This window comes from Pipra filicauda, unplaced genomic scaffold (assembly GCF_003945595.2).
Source record: "Pipra filicauda isolate LSUMZ 115617 unplaced genomic scaffold, ASM394559v2 scaffold115_size4368891_pilon, whole genome shotgun sequence".
Taxonomy (NCBI): Eukaryota; Metazoa; Chordata; class Aves; order Passeriformes; family Pipridae; genus Pipra; species Pipra filicauda.
Genome location: NW_024103607.1, coordinates 1,688,545 through 1,712,909, shown reverse-complemented (window position 1 = coordinate 1,712,909; position 24,365 = coordinate 1,688,545). Strand labels below are relative to the sequence as shown.

General features: G+C 35.3%; 1 protein-coding gene across 6 annotated transcripts in view; it reads left to right on the top strand.

Annotated features, from left to right (window-relative positions):
• Positions 1–24,365, top strand: part of ATP11A (ATPase phospholipid transporting 11A) — a 109,625-nt gene that overhangs the window by 32,484 nt on the left and 52,776 nt on the right. For all 6 annotated transcript variants that reach the window (XM_039384612.1, XM_027743459.2, XM_039384622.1 and 3 more), the window contains exon 2: positions 19,856–19,978. In XM_039384612.1, the coding sequence (XP_039240546.1) occupies positions 19,856–19,978 (123 nt within the window). The remainder of the gene's footprint in view (positions 1–19,855; positions 19,979–24,365) is intronic.

The following is a 24,365-nucleotide window of genomic DNA, read 5'->3' as shown; positions in this document are numbered from 1 at the left end:
ATGTCAGATGACTTATTTTTTTCCCCTTAAGCCTTTTTCTGAAATTTCACAGAATCTCATTTCATAAAATAGTGCCATATTATTTCAAGTGAATATGTTTCTGTAATGAAAAATATCTTAGGAGGTTAACATTTTTCCAGTGGAAGAAATATGCAGGTTGGTGATGACTTAAAATTCTCAGTGAGAGGTCATGTGTCTGTGAGTGAATGATTAGCAGTACCTTTTGGCTTTTATTCTTTCATATAGAGTTGCCTATTTCAGGCAGCCACCATTTGTGTCATCAATTTACCAAGTTCAGGGGCTGCTAGAACTTTTTTCCCCTGTTGGAAAGAGTTTTTTATTATGTCTCTTCCAAAACTGTACAAACAACCAAAACTTTGCTTCTTAGTTTGGAAACCTTATTTTAATTTTCAGTCAAACTTTACAGACAATTAATGCATGTCTGTTTGTAAACGAAGTTGTTACTTAGTATTGAGTCCTTTTTATTCTTTTATATTTTAGAGGACAATCACACTTTTTTCCACACTTAAATTTCATAGATTACTAAATTTTCCTAGATAGGTTAGTTTCTTTTCATCAAAAAGGCTCTCTGATTATTGATACAGCCCTGCTGTATGCTTGCTTTAATTTGAGATGGTCTTTTTTTGAGTAAGGAAGGCCAGAATCATACATTTTTTTTAGATACCACCCATGCCTTGTGTAATACTATCAGTACTGTACTTTCTCTATAGGCAGCATCCCACCATCTGGCCCTCTCCCAGCTAATGAACTGCCAGTTTATAGCCACAGCTTTTGCTATTAGCCCTTAGAAGTCCTTCAACTTATACTCTGTACAATTAAATTTTGCTGCTTTCTTTTACTAAAGTTTTCAAGGTGTTCTAATACAATATCCCAGTCCTCTTTTGGTGCCTAACTTTGTGTTGTCATCAAAATTTACCACTGCTCTGTAAAACATTTCCATAGTTATTTGTGTATGATGATCCTCACTTCACTCCTGAGTGTCAACCCGGCTTTCATTATCTGCCAGTTTTTCCCAAAAGACTGGATTTGTTGTTCTACTCTGAATTTCATTTAGTTCCCTGTACTAAAACACAGGAAAATAGAATCAGAAAACCGTTTAAGTTGAAAAAGACCTCTAAGATCAACTGTTAACCCAGCACTGCAAAACAGACTGTATTTCTTCTGTTCTGGTTCAGAAGAAAAGATAAGACTTGAGATTCTCTATTTGTGGAATATGAAACACCCCACCCCCATGCACACAAACAAAACAATAGTTACTGTAACACTGTCGTTGTTGGGAGACTGATACAGAAATAACACATCCTGCTGCAGTGCAGTGTGTGGTCCTGCTGCTGGGTTGATCTTGGTTCATGGTTCTGTTACTCTTTACTAAAGAGCAACCTAAAAGCTCCTTTTTGTGTTGACTTGCTTTGATCTCTAGTGGGAAGGTTCTCAAGGTAGGGTGTGCTTATGATCAGATATCTTTTAGTCTTTTGTTAGAATTACCTGTCAGCAAAGAATAGGATGAGCCAGCTTTGTTGCAAGAACTGTGTGAAACTTTTCAATGAAAGCCTTTTGTCAGTATGAATGCAGAAAAATGCTTTCACAAGAGGAAGACAATAGAAAGAAACTTTTACCAGCTGAAATGGGTAATATAAACAGTGGAACAGTAGAGAAGGATTTTATTAAAATGTTGATACTTTTTAGGGAAAAAGTGTTCTCATGCATGGCAGCCTTGAGAGAAGAAAAACGTAGAGATAGAACTAGTTTGTGTTTAGAGATCTTTTTATGTCTTACAAAAGAAGACATGTTTTTTCTGTTCATGTTTTGGTATTTGCTTTATTTCCCTTTCCCTGTATCTAGGTTGTGGCAACTTAAACTATAACAGATTGAGCAAGGGATGCATTCCATAAGACAATGCTTCTTGTTGTATTATGTCTGAGTGACTTGACAGCTTATGCTTTGACTTTCTTTTCCTTTGTGGAAGAGGAACCATTTTTATTAATAAGAGCTTTTTCATCTACAATAATCCTGAATCATTCCCACAGTAGCTGTTTAGATCATGTTATTTTGAATAAAATGAGTAATGAAGCTGTATAGGAAACTTGAAACCCTTGTTTTTAATTCGACATTGTGTACCACTATATTTAATGTGATCTAATTCAAGACTTTTCCTTTCTGATGTCTAGAATAAAATCTGCAGTGTTTGCAATTTGTTTTTGCAGATAAGTAGATTGTTTTTTCTCCTTTTGCAAATGTTTTCTAAGGATTTATGCTTTAATATGAGTAGAAATCTTGTTTGTTCCAACAAACAAGTCTTATTTTCTGTAACAGTTGGTACATTGTTAACTTTTAATCTCTTATTATACTAGTATTAAAAGAGCACAGAAACTGAAGCTTGAAATTCTAAGTACTTTGCTTTCCCAAGAAGAAAAAAGCCAGCATAGTCCTGTAACAAAGCATTTTTATTTTGTTTGTGTTAACATAGAGGGAAGGGGTAGAAAATTTCTATTAGATTTCTAAATAAAGCATTATTTAGGAAATTAGTCTATACATAACAAAATAACACCGATGTATCTTGAAACAGAGAGGACACGATTGTGCCTTTTTAACTATAAGGGAAGCAGCTACAGTGTCATATGGACAAGTCTTACGAGTTTTCTATGCAGATTTGATTTGTGGAAATGATGCTGCACAGGTAAGTTGTTCTGATGGCCTCTGGTCCAGGAATGAGCATCAATATTGTGTCATTGACTGACTTTACAGTAACTTTAGGTGAAGAATGGTATCAGATTTCATTTTGTCTAGTGGTATACAGATCCCTAGTAGAAGTGATGCTGATAAGTGGAAGGACCTTCATAAGACTGAAGTGTTTCATCGGTGCTTGAGGCTATTTGCATTTTAGACTTCGCTGTTGTTTTTTTCTGGGCTTATGGAAACATAACAAATCCAAGGACTTCATGGAAACATGAACTAACATGTCCTTCCATCTGTGTATGGTAGGTCTTTATTCTTGATGTATAATGTAGAAGAAGTTACCCACATTTTGTCAACTTCAAATATGTTTGCTATGCCTAATATAGCAAACCAAGAAAAAAAAGGTCAGAACCTTCAAAACTTTACATCAAAATAGACGCACTGAGCAGACAGGACTTACCTGACAGCGTAGTACGCATAGTTTGGCAAAGTCCGTCAACCTTCTGAATTTATAAGGTTAGCAGTGTTTTTCTAAAAATCTGTGGCCAAACAACCTTTCCCCCTTTGACATTTTCGGATGAACTTCTGTTTATGCTTGAAAGTTGGATATTGAAGGTTCTCTGACCCTGGAAATTGATCCACGTGAATTCCCTAGAGCCTGAGCTGGGGAACCTTTGGGTCCTGCTCTGAGGTTTACTCGCTTAACTTGTATAGTTCTTTTCCTATTCTTCTGATTTTTCATTTATCTTAATTGGCTGTTTGGTTTTATATTGTATGTAGCTAAGAAAACACATGTAATAGGCTGAGCTGAACATTTATTTTGTTTTAAATGCCAGAAACTGGACATGCAGTGTTGGTTCTTGGCTATGTCTGGTAGTGGGAGAAACACAGGAAAGTATATTTAGCTAGATGTAAATGATGATGAAATTGTTGAGTTTTTTCCTAGGGTAAAAAAAAGGTACCATGTGTTTGCCCTTCTCACAGTAATTATTAGAGCTCAGAAATAATATTGGTGTTTAAGTGATCTGTAGAAAACACCTGTAAAGAATTACCTTGTGTATTGGTGTAATTCTAAGCAAACTAAAGTACCTTTTAGTGCCTTTTTCTTTTTCCTGTTCCATTCTTTTGAAGGGAAGAAGCACCAACAGGTTGTGTGTGGAAGCACCTTCATGTTATCTTATTTGGGCCTACAAGACACTGCTGACCTTTAATCCTGGTGTATTGGTATTGAATGTCCATCTAGGTATGTTTGAAAAGAAAGCTTGAACAGTTTTAGAGGGCTTGAACAGGGAAAGGAAAGTGTCTGGAGGGTGTGTGAGTTTTAAAATGCTCTAAAATGGACATCTGTTAATCAATTTTTCAATTCCAGGTCTTGGAAAACTACTGATAATCTCTTTAAACCATCCTTGCATAACTTTGGTCTGATCTTATTTGCATCACTAAAAGTGATTGTTGCAATTAGAGCTAACTTGCAAAAGCTGTTATCTGTTCTCTTATTTCAGTACAGGGGAATGGGGAAAAAATAAAGTAATAGTTTTGATGTGTATTGATTTGTTACTTGCTGTAACTTGAAGGAAAGTGTTTTATATGGGCCTTCTCATTTATTTATTAATTTCAAGGAGTTGCCAAGGTGATTTCTTTTCTTAGCTTAGCTTTGTTCTATAACCTAGAGAATTTTTGAACTAAGGCGGTGGGACAATCCAATAAATTTCATCATTTGACTGAATTTAATGTGAGCTCCCTGGAGTGGAACTTCTCAAATCAATAGGCTTTAGAGCCACTCATTTTTGAAGGAAATGACACCAACCAATAATGACAAGCTAGCAATAAAAGAGGAATAGCCTTTTTGGAGAGATTTCAAAAGAATAACAATGTTCTTAGATCTTTTGGCATGTGATCATTTCAGAGACACAGGAACTACGTAACTCATGTTGAAGAGACCAAACCAGAAAGCTGGCTAATGTTGGCTCTGCATGAAATAGCAGAGATGTTGAGAATTTTGAAAGATGGTTAAAGATGCTGTCCACAGTTAGATGCATAATGTTTTAAAGTAAAATACAGTTTCAGAGCAGTACTCAGTGGCCACTGCTGTACAGTGTCAATACACTTTGTCTGTCTGAGTTCCAGAAGCATTTGGACAATGCTTTCAGGCACATGGTGTGATTCTTGGGGTAACCTGTGCATGGCTGGGAGTTGAACTATGATCCTGTGATGGGTCCCTTCCAACTCCACATATTCTATAATTCTATATAGAGACCCTTAAAATAGTCAGCACCATTTAATTTAAAATTCCTTGCTTAAGCATTGATCAGATGGCATGGGTTAGACAATACGAGTTTTCCAGCATGAGCTGCTTCATGATACCTTGTCCCTTCCACCTCCATTGTGTAGACCACTTGCCTTTTCATGCACACATGAAGAGAACACTCTTTCAAAAAAGTTCATCTTATTTCAGGTCCCTGACCAAATGCTGATTTCTCGGAGTGATACTGTTGGGGGTTTTCTGCAGTGAGACAAAATAACAAATATAATTGTAAACTCTGTGGACTTTCAGTAGATCTGAAACAAGAAGCTTCATCAAATAACACAAATAACACAAATTCGGGCACAAATAACAACACTGTTGTAGAGACATGATATTTCTATTGTTTGTTGGTCTTGAGTGAAAAACTAGTTATTTCTCAAGTACTCAAAATTGAGATGTTTTCCAAATCAGTTGATTTTGATACTGAATTTATAGACTTGTAGCAAAGTGACTTCTAAAAATAATTACTACTATGGAAATCTAAGCAGCTTTCAAAGAAAAATACTGCAGTTCTTACAGGGCCAACAGGTAACTTTTAGATTTGGGACTTAGCAAGTCTTCCTTATCACAATATCTCCAAGTCTTTCAACAGTGACACTATGGAATAAGTGAAAATGTGCAGTTTATTTTTTGTCTTTCCTCCCTATTAACAGTTCAGTGGAAGCATTGCTCCTTAGAAAGACATACCTTTGCTTTTATCTAGAGCTAAGGCATCATTTTATAGCCTTTTTATAGAGTATATGGGAGGGATGATATAGGTCCTAATATAAATTATTTGACATGTGTAATTTACTGAGGTTTTGTGGTATTTGCTTTGTTTTCACTCAAGGTTTTGCCTAATTATATACAAATGAAATTGTGTGTGCTCTTCAGCAGTTAGTGTGTAGCTCTATTTCAAAGGTACAATGGGTCAAGAGAGGATGCTCTGTATGTGTATGGTGTGTATGTATGTGCAAATGAAATCTGGACTGGACTTGCCTGCAGGAAGTATTGTTATAGCATTTTAAGATTATTTGGAGGTGTAGTCCTCTGATAGGACTTTTTGTAGGACTTGAACACTTTTTATGTGAAAGGATTTATGTTAAGTGCAAATACATTTTAGCGTAGCTTCTATACTTTCCAATTACTCTTTGTGTAAATGTAAAAAATTACCCTGCAAATGAACCCATTAGTTGTTTAATAGCCTTCTGTCAGTGTCCTTGCAAAAACATCGGGAGGTCTTGTTTCTGGAAGTTTGCAGCTGAATTCAATTTTCTTCCTTCTGTGATGTTACATCTTCACTGAAAAAATAAAAAACCACCAAAATACAAACCAAACAACAAAACCCCCACTCAAAGCCCAGTTTTCTTGACTATTTGAATATTGTCCGTAATATATATCCTTAAGAGTTACAAACTTTCTTTTATTCAAAACAATAGAAAATTTAACTCACTTGTGATAGAACATGCCACAAAATCTCCTTACTTCTTATACGTGCCAGAACTTTGTCAAACTGGTGTGAACATTACTGTCCTTCTAATGGTAGGTCCAGTGCCACTTCCACCTCTCAGTACCTTATTGACTAGAGGCAGTGGCTCAGCTGAAGTAAAACGTTCCAGCTGCCACCGGATAGCCTCTTGCATAAGCACATAATCAACTTACATTAAGAAACAAAGTAAGTAATTATCTCTTACTATCAGAATACTTACTACATTTGAATTCAACTTACAATGTATAATTGGTCCTTTAGGAGCCACGCATATAGAAAAAAATATTAACAAGATAACTGGTAGATTCCCAGTCCTACTCTGCATTAAACCAACGGTAGCTATTTGCTTCCAGAGACATGGTTGTTGAGAATGGTAGCTGATATGGCTTCAGATGCAGTCATACTCTAAAAAGTAATATAAGTGTGAAAATATTTTCTGCTTTCCTTGGCTTTAGACATAGTTACTTATTTATAAGATGAAATGGTGAGTTTCCTTTTTTGTTTGTACTGTGTCTCCTTAGACAATTCAGGTCAGGATCTGTGCCTGATATTCCCTCTGTCTTTATTAAATGTAGTTGTATTTTATTTCTAAGGAATTGTCCAATAAAATTCCTCCTAAAACCAAGAAAGAGCATTTGTTTCTACAAGGCAAAAGCAAGTTACTTTCCCCTCCTGAAATTCTCTCTTACTTATGGATTAAATCTTCTTAGATTTAGAGGAGGGGGAAAAAAGTATTAGGAAGTAGACAGAAATAACTCCTCTAAGACATTGTGCTACCAACCAGAGCACTGCCAAGGATTACTTATCTCATTTGTAGTAATACTCCTTGAACTATCACCTGAAGTTTTATTTTTGGTCCTATCATTTTGTTATCTTTCCCCACTTTCTTTGCCTCCAGGACAGATGATCCTGCCAGCAGGATACATGTCCTCAAGTGTGCAGCGTGTTGTCAAAACCGTTTGAAAATATGCAGATTTTACAGACTCAATAATATGCTCTTCTGTGAGAATCAAACATACCTCATTTATTAGGAGTGTGTATTTGTGTGTATGGGTGAAGTACAATCTTATGTTACGGCATTTTTGGGGGAACAAAGAAGTGAGTCTAGAACAATGATTTCTGACTTGACTTAGTCATTGCCTTTGGCTTTCAATGTTATTAAAGATTTAAGGTAAAGGATTACCTGATAAAATAAATGTCTTGCATGCACAGACTTTTGTTTACAAACACAGTTGTGCTGAAATTGGCCTGGTGGTCAATAAACTCATGTTAGCTGGTTTTAGAGAGAGCATAAAATTGCCTCTCCTAAAATCATTTACATGTGGAAGTTGTTTGGTCCAAGCCTCTGCTCAGAATATGGACAGTTTTTTACAGTTCATTGAACTTTGAAGTCAATCATATTGCTCAATAAATCTGATTCACACTTCCTTATTCACAGATATTATTAAATGATTACAAAGTACAGAATTGTTGTGTATTTTTGAAATAAGCATTATTTGGAATATATGTTAGAGTATAACAAGAGTATTGGATATTGACTTTTAGACTTAATTTTCATTTATTCCCTGCAAAAAGAAATGTAAACCAATATAGCATGACAAGCTAGTTAAAAATTCCTCATTGCTTCTCCTCACCCAATTTTCCAGCAACTGAGGACTTGAAGTTTTGGATTTTTTTGCTTGCACTGATTCCAAGAATTCCTAGTTCAACAGGAAGAGACAGATTGGAGGGCACACTGTTTTCTGGGAATGTTTTTAAGTTGATCATAAAAACTAATAGTTTTAAAAGAAAACCTGGCTATTGGACTGCTTTCAAAAATATTTTTTTCACTGTTGTAATAATTCAATTTCTTGCATAAGTGTATTTGTTTTAAACTGCAAAATGTTACCAAATGTGCTTTTTATGACTCCCTAGCTGTTTGTTTGTAGGTACTTTAGCCTGTCATGCACAGTGCATTAAGATAGATAATCCTGATGATTCTGGTTCAAAGGTTTTTTGATACTTGTTCAGTTCAAGTAATATCTCTCAGGTACCATTCTTGTATTTAAAGATGAATTGTTTTTTTTCTTTTCTAAGATAATCTGTCATAGATGCTATCCAAAAGCCTGGTATACTCAACTTGGTTCCTAAGGATCTGTTGGGCCTGTGATGTCCTTAGGTACATACATGTTTTTTCAAATTTGCTAAATAGAGGCGTTTCCTGCCAGCATGTCTGGGAGTTACTTACAGTAGGATTTCTCAAAATGTAGGGTGTGGGAGACTCTCAACCTTCTGTAAGCTGCTCTTAGCTTATGTTGGTTTCCTTTCTGGTCTTCTATTGAGGAGAAAATGTGGTTTGGGGTCTTTTTCCCCTTGTTTTTTTTTTTTTTTTTTTCTTTGCTTGTCATTGACGAAGGACAGGGCTGGCAGATCAGCCATTGAAGTTTGAGAAGCATTTCTTTAGGGAGACTTTTAAAGATGTGAGCTTTTAGAGATGTGAGTTAACGTTGTGGAGTGTATTTGCCTAGGGAAAAAATGGTGGTGGTTTGTTGTTGTTGTTTTGGTTTTGTAGATTCTAGAGTCCTGAGAGAGCTTTATGGCAAAAAGAGACTATCCCATCACAAGTTGTTTTTAGAGGTTGATGTATTGTAACTACTTGCCTCCATCCCTCCCCATATCAAAGTAATCACAGCAGTATATCAAAGCATAGAAGTAGATGGCTACTCTTGTGTTCTTATGTATGCTTTTGCTGCTGAATAGAAACCTGCAGCATCAAAAGGTTGTCAGACCTCTTCTCTGTATCACTGAGTGGCAGACATGTGGAGGTTGAGATTACGCTTATCGTCTCATCCCAGACAAACCTGCATAACCTCCTTTACCTTTATTATCAAAATCATTGCAGCTCAGAATATATTAATCTCAATGTACTGTACAGTTCTAGACTTGATAGAAAAGTCTTTCTTGAAAAATATCTTTACTATTCTATGTGAAGGACACAGAACAGTTTTGATATATTGAGGTGCAATGTGGACATTTCTTCTTCCACATATAAATAAAAGAAGGTACATGAATCATTGAAAGCTTTAAAAAACATGTCCCCGATATTGTATAATTACACTGATACAAGTCTTATAGCATTATTTTGGACCTTGCTTGTTCAGCTATAGATAAATGCTGGAGTGTGTGATTTACATTTTAAAGTGGGAAGTAGCTACAGTTTTTGCTAAAATAAAATAATTTGAACCTTCTCTGCTTTGATCAAGAGATGGTCTTTCACACTGTACTTAGTGTACTGGAGCTTGACTTCAGATGTGTTGGGTATACTGTGTTGATCTTACTATGAATTCCATGGCTGTCATTAATGCTTTTGTTAATATTTTATTAGTATTTTAAAAGTAGGAAATGTTTACTCAGGGTAGTCAGTCATTGTGGATCAACTTCTAGTACCTTACAGGCCACTGACTGTATGTTAAAAAAAGTGTTTTATTTGAGTGTTCCTCACCTTTGCTCTATCAGAAGTTCTGTCTGTATTATTAATGATATTTTGGTTTAAACTTCACCCAGTCTTCACTGAACAATTTAGGATGGTGAAAACTAAAAGTCTGTCCTTGATTTCCAGTGTCCGCTTGTTCTGGGATTAGTTAAGTATTGGAGTTTCTCTGACCTTAGTTACTGAAGAGTTTAGTTACCAAACTTCATTTTCACAGTTTTAAATACTAAGCATTGGCTATTTTGATTTCTCAAGTTTGTGATTTAATTCTTGTAAAGTAGATGTTCTGGACTTTCTAGATTTTTTTTTTTTTTTTTAATAGCAACTGGTGCAAGCTTGTAACTGAGCAGTCACTTTTTATATTTTATATTTATATTTTATATTTATATTTTATATCGTGACTCATTTTTTTAAAATGCTACTTATGTTTTTCTGTATGTGACTATATATGACAAAGGAAATAACTCTAATATAAAATAATGGGTTTGTATGAATATCTAAAAATACAACTAGTAGCAAATGCTGATAGTTTACTTTTTATAAATATTTGATTGGTTACTCTAGAAGTTCTTGAAATAATTCTTTTGATGTTTGTGAAAGTACTAAGTTGTGAAATATTTATTGTACTTCATATTGTTCAGTTGTAAATCCTTAAATGTGTTTTTGAGAGTAAAAGTAAATATTAAAAAGCTCACTGCATCAAAGGAATTGTCAAGTAATATTTAATCTTCATGGAATTCACATTCTTCAAGTGCAGTGAAAACAAAGGATTCTAAAATCTTGTGGTTATTGGTGTCATAAAGCTTTTTATGCATCATGAGCAGGTTTACTCATACTCCCGACATGAACACTCAAAGGTAGCGAATGTCCTTCATGCCATTTCATAAGTTTAAAACTCTTGTCTTTCATCAGTGTAGATTTTATCGGAAGTCAGATTTATGATCCTGATGCCTGCTAGTTTTGGAAAATTCTTCACTATTATGCATGAGGAGTGAATGTGGCATTTCATTAGTAACACTGTGTGACAGTAGGTAAAACTGTAAAATTTTTGTTTGTGGACTCTTACCTGAATCAGCACATGACTTTTTCCCCTTCAAATACTTGAATATATAGTATTGCTTTGCAGTACTGGAAGAAATAATAGCTTAAAATGTTTTATTCCTTTAATGTTCCAGAAGCGTACTGGAATACTATTGTATAATTATTGAAGAATTTGAAGTATGTTGAAAGTTTTTCCAATATCTCCAAATATTTCATCAGCTTTCTGACCATCTGTAATTATGGTCCTTCCCTGTATCAAAGTGTGTCTATCTGTGTGTTCACCAAGCTGAATTTGCATAATGTGAGATCTGGTCCTGATGTGCAGTAAAAAGCATGGAGATGAAGGAAAATTCTGGGGAGCTTCTAGTGCTATAGAACTTATTATTCCAAGCAGCCAAGTTATTTTTGAACTATAAATTCAAGATTTCTTCAAGATAAAGTATAGGGATGCTGGGGTTATGTTTTTTTAAATAGCACTCAAAACCAGTTGCCTATAGAAGAGAGAGAGAATTTGCAGGTTACACTGCAGGGAGTATGGCAAAATATAATTACTCATATTAGAAATTTGGCTACTAATATCGTCATTTTGACTAATGCCAGGGCTTCCAGGCTGTTGATAAATTTACCAGTAATGCAGGGAAAGCTTGTCACTTTTACTATACCTTTTTTACTTCTTTGGGTAGTTCTGTAGATCAATAGAGTCTGGCCTTAGTCACAGGGAGTAAGTGCAGGGCTGGACTACCTGAGCAAAACCTTCATTTGAAAAATTGTCAAAACATGACACCTGCTAATTTTGCTGAGGATTTAGGTTTCTCCCCCACCACAAGATGTGGAAAACTAACAGATATTAATGGTGTGAGTTGTACAGCTTTCGGGAACACTCGTGGTAGTTTTTCTCATTTTTTTTCTTGGGTTAATTGCTTCTGATAAGATTGCAGCCTGATCTCCAGTATGTATGGTGGGATAGGTACAGACATACACTGGAAGGCTAATTTTTTCAAGTAGTCTTTGTGTAGCAAAAAAACCCAAAAAAGTGTTACATAGTAAGTCACCGCTCATTAAGAAACTGTAGTTCAGTATCAGGTAAGTATAAATAGTTAAATATGTATAGACATAGAGATATAAATGAGTTTACAATAAATATTTTGGTGACTCTCCACTACAAATATGTAACATAAGATCTGGATTAATATGGATGGAACAGTTTATGTAACAATGTTCGGACGCTCTTTGGTCATTGACTCAGTGATCTGCAAGACCAGCATTTTACAAATTGTTAGATTTGTTGTCTTATATGATGATACCACCAAGTTGTACCACCTTCTGTCTGCTGGAATCATAGCTTCACTAGCTCTGTATTCACTTAGGAATGAAAATCCTTTTGAAGTCTAACAAGAACTGACGGTCAGGACAGGGAGTAGTTGTTACTACTTGCAGTGAACTTGTGTTACAGATTTCAACATGATGACGAGGGTTAACAATGAAGGGAAGCATTTTCTTGTCAGCAACACTGCATTATATTTCTCTAGTGAAAGCAGGAACAGAGGTCTGCTCAGCCGTGTGTTGGTAGACTGTGTGTTGGAGAGTGCAATAGTTAACTACTCATTTTTTTCAGCCGTAACTTACTTGAACAATTTCGAAACTGGCAAACATGTAGATGAGGCATTTTGACAGCCCTTGTACTAAGTATAAAGAAGCATATGGAAGCCCATATCTTTTAATTGCCTTTGTGGAATCCAGGCTGGAAATTTGATTCTTCACTTTTTGTTTGCTGAAGTCCTTGTAGGTGTTGTCAGTGTGACCAGTTCTGATCGTGTTTACTTGAAGCCTGATGGTAGAGCACTTTACTGTTCTAAATTTAAGGCATATTTTTAGAATATGTTCACTTTTGAATAACCTAAAGCTCCTATAAGAACACCACTTAGGAATGACTTTAGTTGCATCTGATCTTGTCAGTCATGCCAGCGCCTGTTGTCTCCATATGCATTAATTTGTTCTTTTGAAAAGATTCACAGTAGGTATTTTTTCTTTTTTTTTTTTTCTTAATCATTTAGTATCTTCATTGGAAAGAAAACAAATAGTATGGTGTATCTGTTTTTATTACTTTTTCTGAATGAATGAAAACAAACTGCAGCTTGCCTCTCTCCATCCTCATGTTTCTTTAGAATCTGTAAAAACAATATTTTTTTTAAATTTCAATTAATTTTAACCTGAAAATTTTAATCTCTTTAGATTGTTTGTTTATTAATGAATTACTGCAAATAGAAGTATTTCTTGGCACCTAAGAGAGTAAAACAATCCCTGCAGATTCTGAAGTATCTGTACAACTTTCTCTTTAGAAGTATCTTTACAGATACTGACTTTGACTGGCACTGCATGCAAATCTTAATGGCATTTAGTTGGCTTGCTAGAAATAAAATTGCTTTTGTTGTTTGTCGGCTTTTGTTAGCGCCTAAGGAAGCTGTAAATTTTTTCCACAAAGCTTAAAAAATTTCAGCTGTTGGTCTGGAACTGCTTAGATATAAAGTTGGGTTTTAATTAATTAAAGTGCTAAGGCTGTCAAATATCATGTGTCTTATGTGACACTTTCCCTTACAGTTTCTCTTATCACTTCCATTTGCAGTATAGTTGGTTTCTCATTTGCCTTTCTAATTGCAAGTGAGACACTCTTGAAGGGATTTCCGTGTAGTGGAGGTTCTTCACTGGGACTGGGAAGATATACAAGGAGGAAAACTGTGTCCCTGTCTCACTGGCAGCAAGGAGCAAAATGTGTCAGAACCAGTATGGTGAGAGGAAGGAAAAGGAATGAAACAAAAGCATTTTTTCAGCTATCCAGAAATTCACATATTTCACAGATGAACCTTTTTGCTGTCATTCCAGTGATTCCTTGAAATTGGCTGAAGATTGTGTATGTGAATGGAATAGGAGACTTTAATTTGTATCACTTTTATTACTACTTTTCATTGAAATAAACAGGGAAACTGAACAAGACTCTTTCACCTGAAGAGAAAGCACAAGCATCACAGATAGCTATTTGGACCAGTATGTCAGCAATATCTGGAATTTAAATTGACCTCTTAGAAAAGATCATAATCCCACTCAAATAACTGAGATTAGGTTTTAGGTATGTGAAACAAAGAATTACTGTAACTCTGTAAGAGGAATACAGATGACTGGCCTTGTCATTCAGGAAGTCAAATGATTCAACCATTCAAAGTATAGAGTATGTGAAATTCAGTTAAAGATGACATTCCAAACTGGAAATCAGGAAGGAGAATTTAACTGTCTACAAAGTACTATACTGCAATGTCCTGTGCCAGCTCATGTGACACGAATGGAACATTGCTGTGTTAGGATGGCTTCAGAAACCTTTTATTCTAAGTACAGTGCTCAAGGAGGCATAAAGTGGAAGGCAGAGATAAAGTTTATATTAAGTACATATACAGAAGTTTTAGGTGTTTTACAGAAACTGGAACATTTGCTGTTGTGACAGAATGCTTGTTCTGAGAGTTGTGAATTACAGTACTTTACATCTTTTCATTGTCATATTTCTGTGTTTCCTCTTCACAAATTCAAGCAATTTCACATAATGTTATTGCAACCTATTGCTATGAATCCATTTCCCCTTCTGCCTGCATGCACAGACCCTTACAGGAGGTGGAAAGAAAGATCAGAAAACCAGGATCCACCAAATAGGATAGATATGGCTTGGTTGGAAAATCTATTTGTGGGCCTAGCACCATTTTCTGTAGTTAAAATATGCCCACTTTTGCTTCTAATCACATGCTTTTCCTGAGAGTCATAAATTAAATACCCTATTTGTAGTCAAAGACTGTTTATCTACTCTTTCTTAACCCTCTGCATATACTTAACGTACAACATTGTGTCATATGTAGGCAATTGATTTGGGAGAGTTTTGATTTCAAATGTTATTTGTAATGAAAGTCATCATCCAAGGATTTAATTCATTTACTGAAAAGAAATGCAGTAGCAAATATTCTGTGGCAACAGATCCTACTATGGGTGACATATTTCATAGGAAATGTGTTAATTAGTTGTAGGAGTTTCTGGGAGAGAGTTGTTCTGGCTTTTTTGTGGTTGCCTCTGAAGTGTTGCATTTTGGTATTCCATTAAACTATAGATGTAATGACATATGTCCATGTGACTTATAGGTGCCTGAAGTAATTTGTTTACAGAGCATCATATTGAGGTAGCCCTTTTTCTAATTATAAAACCTGATAGGCAATTTGGCTGATGATTACATGAATTATTTTTTGTGCCATTCTATATTCATATGAAATATAAGAACAATTTTAACAGCTTTTAAAGTTTTACTTACACTTTGTTCTGAGCTTGGCCAGTTCATATGGAGGGCTGATGTAATGCTTTGAACAAAATGTAACTCTTAAGTGCTCCCTGTCTAGGTCTGAGTTTTCCTAGCATTTTAAATATTACCGAGATCCTTTAAGTGGATGCGAATTTTACACTTTACCTTCACAAAGAAATACATGTAAATTAATGAGATTTTTTTTCAAAGTGGATTATTTAAATTCTTAATCTATTTTACTAGCAATTATAGAAAACAGATTTTTTAAAAATTGTCATTTCTTTAGAGGGATTCTACTTTTTGTGATTTATAGATCAGATTTATCTTTGAAAGGACTGCAGATTTGATGGAATTTTTAAAGGTTAGGTAAGAATTTGCACACACTGCCATTGTTTGCATAGGGAGAGGGCTGCACATTGACCTGCAGAATGGCATCAAGTGTAAAAGAGGTACTCAGTATGTTTGACAAATGAAGACAGAGATGAGACTATATGATCTCATGGTTTGGTAAATAGTGTATGATAAGGATGACGGTTTCCTTACAATATTATAAAGTAAAACCAGTTGATTGTTTTTTTAATTACAGCTTTCTGAGATATTGAAGATTTTACTCTTCACTAAATAAAATAATAAAAACTAAGGGCATTTAGTGCAGAGCTGTTGCAACATATCCCAATAGATACCAGCAAAACATTTTACGTGTGAAGGTTTTTTCGAACTGCACCATTAGTTCTTCCTGCCGTTTCTAAGTGATAATGGCTTATCTCTGTCATCCTAAAACTTTGAAGTGAATGTTTTAACAATGGTGCTAATTGCTTAACTGACATCAAATAGCGTTTCAAGCCTCCCTCTATGGGTGTAAAGAATTTGTGTGAAAGAACTGGAGTTACAGCCTGGGTAAACACAGCAATAGCTGATGAGGAGAATTTGTTGCTGTCGAATCTATGTTTAGAATGTACTGTTTTAACAAGAAAGCATTTAGCAAAAAAGTGTAAGAGAATATTGTTCAGTGAAGTGTATTTACAGCCTGACCAGAGCAGATTGTAGCTTGGTTTTCAGCTGTATTTAATGCATACTAACTTAACTGAGTAATGTTTGTGTTTACATTATTTGGAGAGAAAATATAATTTTGAACTAAAGATTGTTGCTGCTAATTATGCCCAAATTATTAGTTCAAGTGGAGAGTCAGGAAAATAAATTCAGTGTTTCCCTTGATTTCAAACTGTAAGTCAAATCTGATTATTTTAAAATACCTGGAAAGGCTTTGAATCTTTCAGAGTCAGTTACTTTTCCAGCAGCTACCATTAGTACCTTCCTATCATCCTTTTGCTGTCGCCCATTGAATACCAACCCCCTTGTCTCTTCAGGTAATATATTTCTGTTTAAATTTAAATTTAGATAAAAATTAGCAGAGCAGCATGAGGGTAAATCTCAAGCTAGTTTCAGTTTGATTTTTTTTTTTAAGTCAGAAAAAAAGATGCATTAATATTTTAACTCTTAAGGTACAATCCTATTAACTGTCTCTTATTTAGTGTTACATAAAGATGCCTTAGTCTTTTGCTGATCTTTGCTTTCAGTATTGCTGACCCTGCTTGAAGGAGTAAAAGCTAAGTAACATTTCTTCATTGATGTGCCGATGAAATTAGGTCTCGGTACATTGAACTTTGCAGTATAAATAGAAGCTGGTAATGCTAAAGTTTATTTATGGTTTCTTGGACATATCCTTAATGGGCTAAAGTAATAGAACTTAAAAAAAGAAGTGAATATAGTTCATTGTTCTGACAGCAGTATCAGATTGCTTTTTTCAGTTGCTCTGTCATTCTGTGAGTCATCTCTCATGTACAGTACCTGAGCATTAAAAGAATCATTGGATCAGCATGGTTGTCTTTGTAGCTTGGCATTACCAAACATTCAGTTGGTGTGCTTTGATTTCTTTAAGTGACCTGTGTCCTGACTTAGTGCTGCTTTTCTAAAAGCATCTTTTTCTTCACACAAGTGAGTTTCCTGATGGTCATAGTGCATAATGCATGCTACTTTATGCACTGAACTTGTACCTCACTGGAAAACAGAGCCTTACTCTTTCCTGCCAAATTTTTACACTTGAATTGTGAGTGATTTGGAGGCTTGAAGTTGTTGACTTAGGTTAGTAAAGTGCATTTATTTTGTACCTTCCATTAACATATTGAAAAGTAAAAAATTTTTATGCTAGCGGATAGTTAAAATTAAGTTAGATCTGGTTTTGTACATTTGTGGTGAATTTATCAATTTGTGATAAAACCAGATCCAATTAAGCTAATAGAAGAGATTGTCTCGGTTTTATATCCATGCTTAAAGTAAATTTTGTAAAGCCTTTTTCTAGGGATATAAATTCCAGGGTGCAACATTAAATTGATTTACTTAGTGTTGACACAGTACTCTAGGGCCATCAGACCTGTAAAAACTCGTGGTGATGCTAGGAAAATGCTGTTTAGAGCTCTGTCTTTTGTACTTGGCAGCTTCATGGGTAATTTCAGAGGCCCATTTTAACTGAGTTGTGATAAAGATTCAATTTATACAGTGAAATTTTTAAAAAATGTTTTTCTGAACTAACAGCCTTGTCAAGCTGTCTTGGACTGGTTCGTAATAAATACAAGAGATAAATTGTCAGGCTGGGCCTGTGTAGAGGGAAGGAGAAGCTGAGGGCTTTCTTCTTGATGTTCAAAGTTTCATGTGTGGAATTCCCATTAGCCCTTTACATAGTCTTCTCTAAACTCAGGCACTTATCAGGAGTAATCTTTGTGTTGCTTTTATGTCTGTAATGTCTATCCTTATGAAAAATTTTAAAATGTTGTACAGTTTAACATCTTATACAGGAATATCTCACATTCCCTTGCATTTCTAGGAGTATTACTTGGCAAGAGTGTTAATAGAGAATTTGTGTGCATTTTACATTCAGTGCACTGACAAGATGAAAAAATATTGTGTATAAAATGGTAAAAGATAGCATTTTTTTTTTTTCATTTCATAGAAGTAAGGTGGAATATAGAAACATTTTCATTGTTTTACTTCCTTCCAAATTATTTTGGTTTGCTCAAAGAATCCTACCTGGTCTTCAGAAGTGGTGCTTTACTTTGGATTGTGAGAAGACTAATCAGTGATATGGGAAGAGCTGTCTAGCGGGAAAACAGTGTGATTTTTAAACTAACCCACATCCTGATTTCAAGTCATGCTACACCTGGCATGTGAGGAATGTTGTACATGCACTCCCACTGAGTCAGGGACAGTTAGAATTTAGCATAAGCTCTAACTAAGCCATTGGCATGTCTTATGAATGGCTGTCACCCTTACTCTGTTTATGAGCAGCTTGTCTTCCTTTAATATGTTGGACTCTTTCAAATTCTTGAAGATTGAATAATACATTAAAATGGCCAAGGAAAACTTTGGATTTACTTTTTGGTTTCAGTTTTATGCCTAGTCTAGTAATTTTACCCTTTGGTATCTTCTGAACATAACGCCTTCATTTTTGTCATGTGCAAGAAATAGTAATAATTTAGGGTCCTTTGTATCTACTTCTTGTGTAAATGTCTGGGATAGCAGAAGTTGCTTTTCTTTAAGCCTCCTACTTCACTTTACATTTTGCTTGATGACTACTCAGCTATTCTTTGCTTAATAGTCTGAGTCCAATGGGTTTTCTCTTTATGTTCCTTCCCTTCCCCCCCCAAGAAAGTCATGTGCATCACATAGATAATTGTTTTTTAGCTTAACTGCTCCGGATTTGCAGAGTATTGCAGGATTTCGTTTGTATATTTTAACAATAAATTATGTTGAAAGTTTGGTCTTCGCCTGTGTTGCACTTAAGGCAGTGGCAAAATCATATAGGAACGAATTAATGATGGAAATGTTTGGATGTTAAATGTTAAATGTTTAAGTTTGAGAACTAAATTTTATTTTAGACCTATTAGTTAAGTGTGTACTAGTGAAGTAAATGGACCTGTTACTGTTGACAGCAAGACTAGCTAGAAAAGAGGGTACCACGTCTATATGATTAAACTCTTATTGTCAAGAACTGCTGACCTACATCCAGCTGCTTTGGGGAATGATGCTTTGGCTGCATTAACTACCAAACTCATGCTCTGTGTCTGGGGTTAGTTTGCTTGGTAGCAGTCTGACAGTTCACCCATAGAGACAGACAACCAAGCACCAGTGCCCAGGAGCACTTTCAGGACATATTTAACATACTAAATAAATGTAGCTGTTGAAGATGCAGAAAAGAATCTTGCCTCTAACATGCTTAACAAAAGTATATGTAAATGCATCGTTACAACACAAATCAGAGGGTTTGAGTTTAATATTATGACTATTTAAATATTTAAATTGACCATATGATGATGTTGAAATTGCTGGTGCCTGGGCTTCTTTAAGTATTAGGAATACGTTCTGTACTATACCACAGCACTGGTGGCTGTGTATGTGTTAACGATCAAGCACATGATTAGTTAATTCAGTGTGTGACTCATCTTACTGCAGAAATACTGAATGAACTGACACAATAACTTTTTCCCCCAATAGTGTGCTGGAGAAGAGAATTGGGTGGACAGTCGGACTATTTATGTTGGGCATCGTGAACCACCTCCAGGCACTGAAGCCTACATTCCACAGAGATTTCCAGATAACCGAATAGTCTCATCAAAGGTAGTACTATTTTCTTTCACTCACGTACATAAATGAGCTGAAGTTATTTTGTATGTGTTCATTTATCTCTTTCAAGATTTTTCCTATACTTCCTGCATGTTTTTTCTTTCCACTGACCAGCAAAGGTAGAATGAAGGTATCTTATTCCTTCTACGGAAACTAATAGCCAAATTGCCTCCAATATGAATAGAAATAAAATGACTACATCGTTTACTGTAGTATATAATATAGTACAGTTTTGAGTAATGTGCTTTTCCACAAAGGAAAAGTAAGAAAGAATGTAAGAGAGCACTTTTCATTTGGGGCAATCCTGGAGTAAAGACTCCAAGTAAAGACTCCATCCTTTGTAATCCTAAGCAATACCTCAAAGTACTAGAAAGAGCTTCATTTGTGGAGCACTTAAATTCATCATGCTATCTCCAGCATAAGTGTCATTCCCTTCAAAAGCTCATATTGACAAAACCCCATAGAAATAATAATTTTTGTTATACACATGCAAGTGTGAATTATTCTTAAAGTCTTGGTATTGTGATACATTTGTGCCCTTAAGAAACCTTCGAGTTGTTCCCCACTTCAACTAGTAAGCTTTAACTTCCATAAGTTTCAGCAGCTTTCTGTGAACAGTTGGGACATTGTTACTCTCCAGCTGGCTTGGTTTAGCCAAAAGTTTGTGTTGCAGTGGCATGAAAAAATGGACATTTGCAACTGACAACTCAAGAAGTCCAAGTTATTAGTGTGTTTGGATTTTAATCTTTGTGAGCACACACCTCCAACCAATTATGAATTCAAAAGAATAGCTGCTTTACTGAGAGAATTTCTTTTTGAACAGTGTGTCAAATCCACAGACACTTTAAGAACCTTAGTAGCATTGTGATCTCAAGGAACTGAGTGTTTACTCTCGTGGATCCAAACACTTGCCTTCCATTAACATAATGGCAAAGCTGTAATGAAACCCACACTTTTCACAAACGGTGTCATGTGAGATTTTGCATTTTAGTACCTTCTCTTTGTACTTCATTCAGAAACAGTATAATGACAAGCAGCATAGTATCTAAGCATCTTTAATTAGATTGTTCAAAAGGTAATGCAGTGAATAATCCAGATGAAGTACAGTCAAACTGATACAGTAGTAAATCCTGTGCTCTACATGTTGATTTGTATTGGCTTTTGAATTATGGGAGAGTAAACACATTTTATGCAAATTTTGGTACTCCTGTGACAATCTTCTTGTTTTTCATCTCATACGTTTCATCTGGGATTTATATAAATAAAGTCATTGAAGTTATGGCTGATACTTTTTGAAATAAAACCATCCTGCTCAACTCTGCGAGATGTTTTGACGCTTTTTTGTGAATATTAAATTAGTGGAAGTTTCAAGTTACTGTTACAGAGTGAGATTTTTAAGTATGACTTAGACCTGGATTGAGTTGAGGAATCCCTGGCAGCAATTAGTAAATATGTATGACTTCAACTAGTTCAGAAAGGAGACTTCACTGTATTTTTATTTGGATATAAAGTATATTTAGTTGAATGTTTTTAATGTGAAACTCTAGTTGTGAGCTGTGTCTGTAAAAATTTTTCATAAACAACAGGTATTAGTGAAAATATATACATTTTATATATATATATATATACAATGTTTCTCAGTTTTTCTGTTTATTGATTAAATTTCTCTCACTTAAAAAATAAAATATAGGTTGTCTTTGTGAAAGTAAATACAGTGGTGATATTTCAGGAGGGAACAGAGTTCACAGAAATGTTTTATAATATTGAACAGTTCTTTAGACTGCTGAAAGCTGTTTTATTGACAGTTGCCTGTATATGAGAAGTTTCTGTGCTGTCCCTTTCAAGAAAACTCTTATTTACATGCACCATCCCAAACAGCCTGAATAAAGAGCAGCACTGTGATTTGACTTGCATTCATTCTGCTTCTGTAAGCTAACTAATCTTAACTTTTCACCCTGTCCTTGTCCCTTACTTGCTTTGGGGGCATCTATTAGAATGTAGGAAACACAGACATAAGTGTCCTGAAAAATTATCAAATATACCACATAAAGGTGGCAAATCCCTAATTGTCAGAATAGAATAAAGATACATGCAAGCAAACTGTGTAATGTTACTTGAGCCGTGAAGGATACTTACTTCATCTTTCATCGGCAGACAGACTTTCAGCTGTGCTTTTATAGGTCTGAAGTGCTTATGTAAGAAGGTATATGATTGCTCTTCAAGGATGAGGAACTCTGGACTTTCAAGTACATATTTTACCAGTTTAAGACACATTGAATTTCTAAAAAGGGTAGTTTAAAACCATGAGGAAACCTCATCAATTTGTCTGTGTGTGCTACTAACAAATGTCATGTCATAATGCCCTGAAAAAGACAGCAGCTGGCAATAATATGAACCTTAAACTTTCCTAGTCTTGCCAAAGGTATACTTCACTGTGCTTCAGCAGAGGTGTCAGCAAGAGAGTTATTTTATTTGAGTACAGAGTGATATTTCTTGTATATTGCAAAGTCACAGTGGAACGTGATTAATACTCTGTCTACTTAATGACACATTCCTGGTCATGAAAATTTATAGAGACAGACCTGGGCAAGACATAAGTGTTCTATTGGTTTGATGTGTTAGTTCAATTATGATTTTAAGAGTGTATTGCAGAAGGGCTGTGTTGAAACAATAGAGGCAAAAAACTTACGTCTTTTGGATTGTGCAAGCAGTTCGTTTATGTTCTAGAGATAGTGACCTTTGTAACGTGGATCCTTATGTTGATCTGACTTTTAGCTACTTCAGCTGCCTAGGGTGTTAGCCTTTAAAGTGGTTGTTATGTGCCCTTGATTGAAGTTATCACATGACAGTGATGCAGCATGGCAAAATGTCAGCTGGTAGAAAAACCTAATGTTTCAAATGAGAAGAAAGCAAGCAACTGAATTGACAGGGAGATGGCTTGCTTTTATTCTTTAACAAATTATACACATTTTGAAATTACGTTTTAGTAGAACTGCTAGGTCAAAAGGAAACCAAGTTAAACCACGTACCAGTTAGCAAAACTGGGTAGGAAACAACCTTGTTCCTTCTTCTGACACAGGATAACAGAAGGGTCTTATTTTTTTTAAAGGCTGATAAATCATGAAATAACTTTTTAATACAAAACTTCCTTAAGGTCCAAGCTTTTTGTGCTGGGAGTACCCCAGTCAGTATGCTAAACAGAGTATCTGTACATGAGTAGTAGTACAGAGATGTGCCTGATCAGCTAAGAATTGCTAAAGATCCTTTTGTCACAGTACATTGTCACCAGCAGTAGATCCTTAGGGGAGTATGCAAGAGGAAGTACATATAGAGTGATACTTCCTCAGAATACTCTCTGGGTGTTTGGTGCTCAGTGACTTAGCCATTTGTGAGCCAAAAGGTATGATTTTGTTTTTAATAGTCTTTAATTCAACACCTTTTAAACCCATGTAAATTCTCAGAATACATGGTTCAGGCACAGTTAAACTGTAGAAATGTTTGCCAAAAGAACCTTCATTTTGTAACTTTGTGTTAATTTGAGTTCATATTCAAAGTCTTTGAATCTGAAAATTACTGTTATCCCCTGTTTGATTCTGTTGATTTTCCACTATATTCCTTTCCAGGCAGAATAACCTTAACCTGTTCAATAATTGTTTGTGTGGAAGGTAGTTCATACCTTTGCTCAGAGTTGGTCTTACCTTTTCCCACACCAGCTGTAGAGTTTTTGAGGCATGTGCAGATCATTCAGTACACAACAAACTATGGATTAATATAGTGGCATGATGATGTTTTTAGTTTGTTTTTAATTTGTTAATATTTTTCACCATCTCAATTATCTTTTCCTGAAATTGATCTGATATCTTTACAGAACTGCTATGCCTCCAAGATCTCATTTTGTAAACAAAGTAGGGATTTGCATCTCCCATTCTAGCTGAATCAATGAACTGAAGACTAACTGAATATGTAGATTTGTCTCTTGAACAGAGAGAAATAATAAAATCTTCTTTTGAGACAACAGTATGGAGTTCAGTAGAAACATGCTTAATTACAGCTGCTTATGGCTTTTGACAGACAACCTAAAGAATGAAGCACAAGAAAGAACCAAAAAATTCAGAAATGCCTGGATAGGAGTAACCTGTTGAATAAGAGGTCAGAGACTTCCCTGTGTGTCAGAGACAGCTGAAAAACTTAGAAAACCCAGGAACTTCAGACAGGAGATCTAATTGTTTTTTCCATACTACCCATAAAGAAAACTGGGCTAGAGAGACATAGAAAGTCTTTTATTTTTTCTTTCAGTCTGGGAGTAATCAGTACATAGTATTTTGTGGTGGTGCTCCTGTCTAGCTGCAAACTTGTCCTGTCGTAGTTTCGTAAAGAGAAA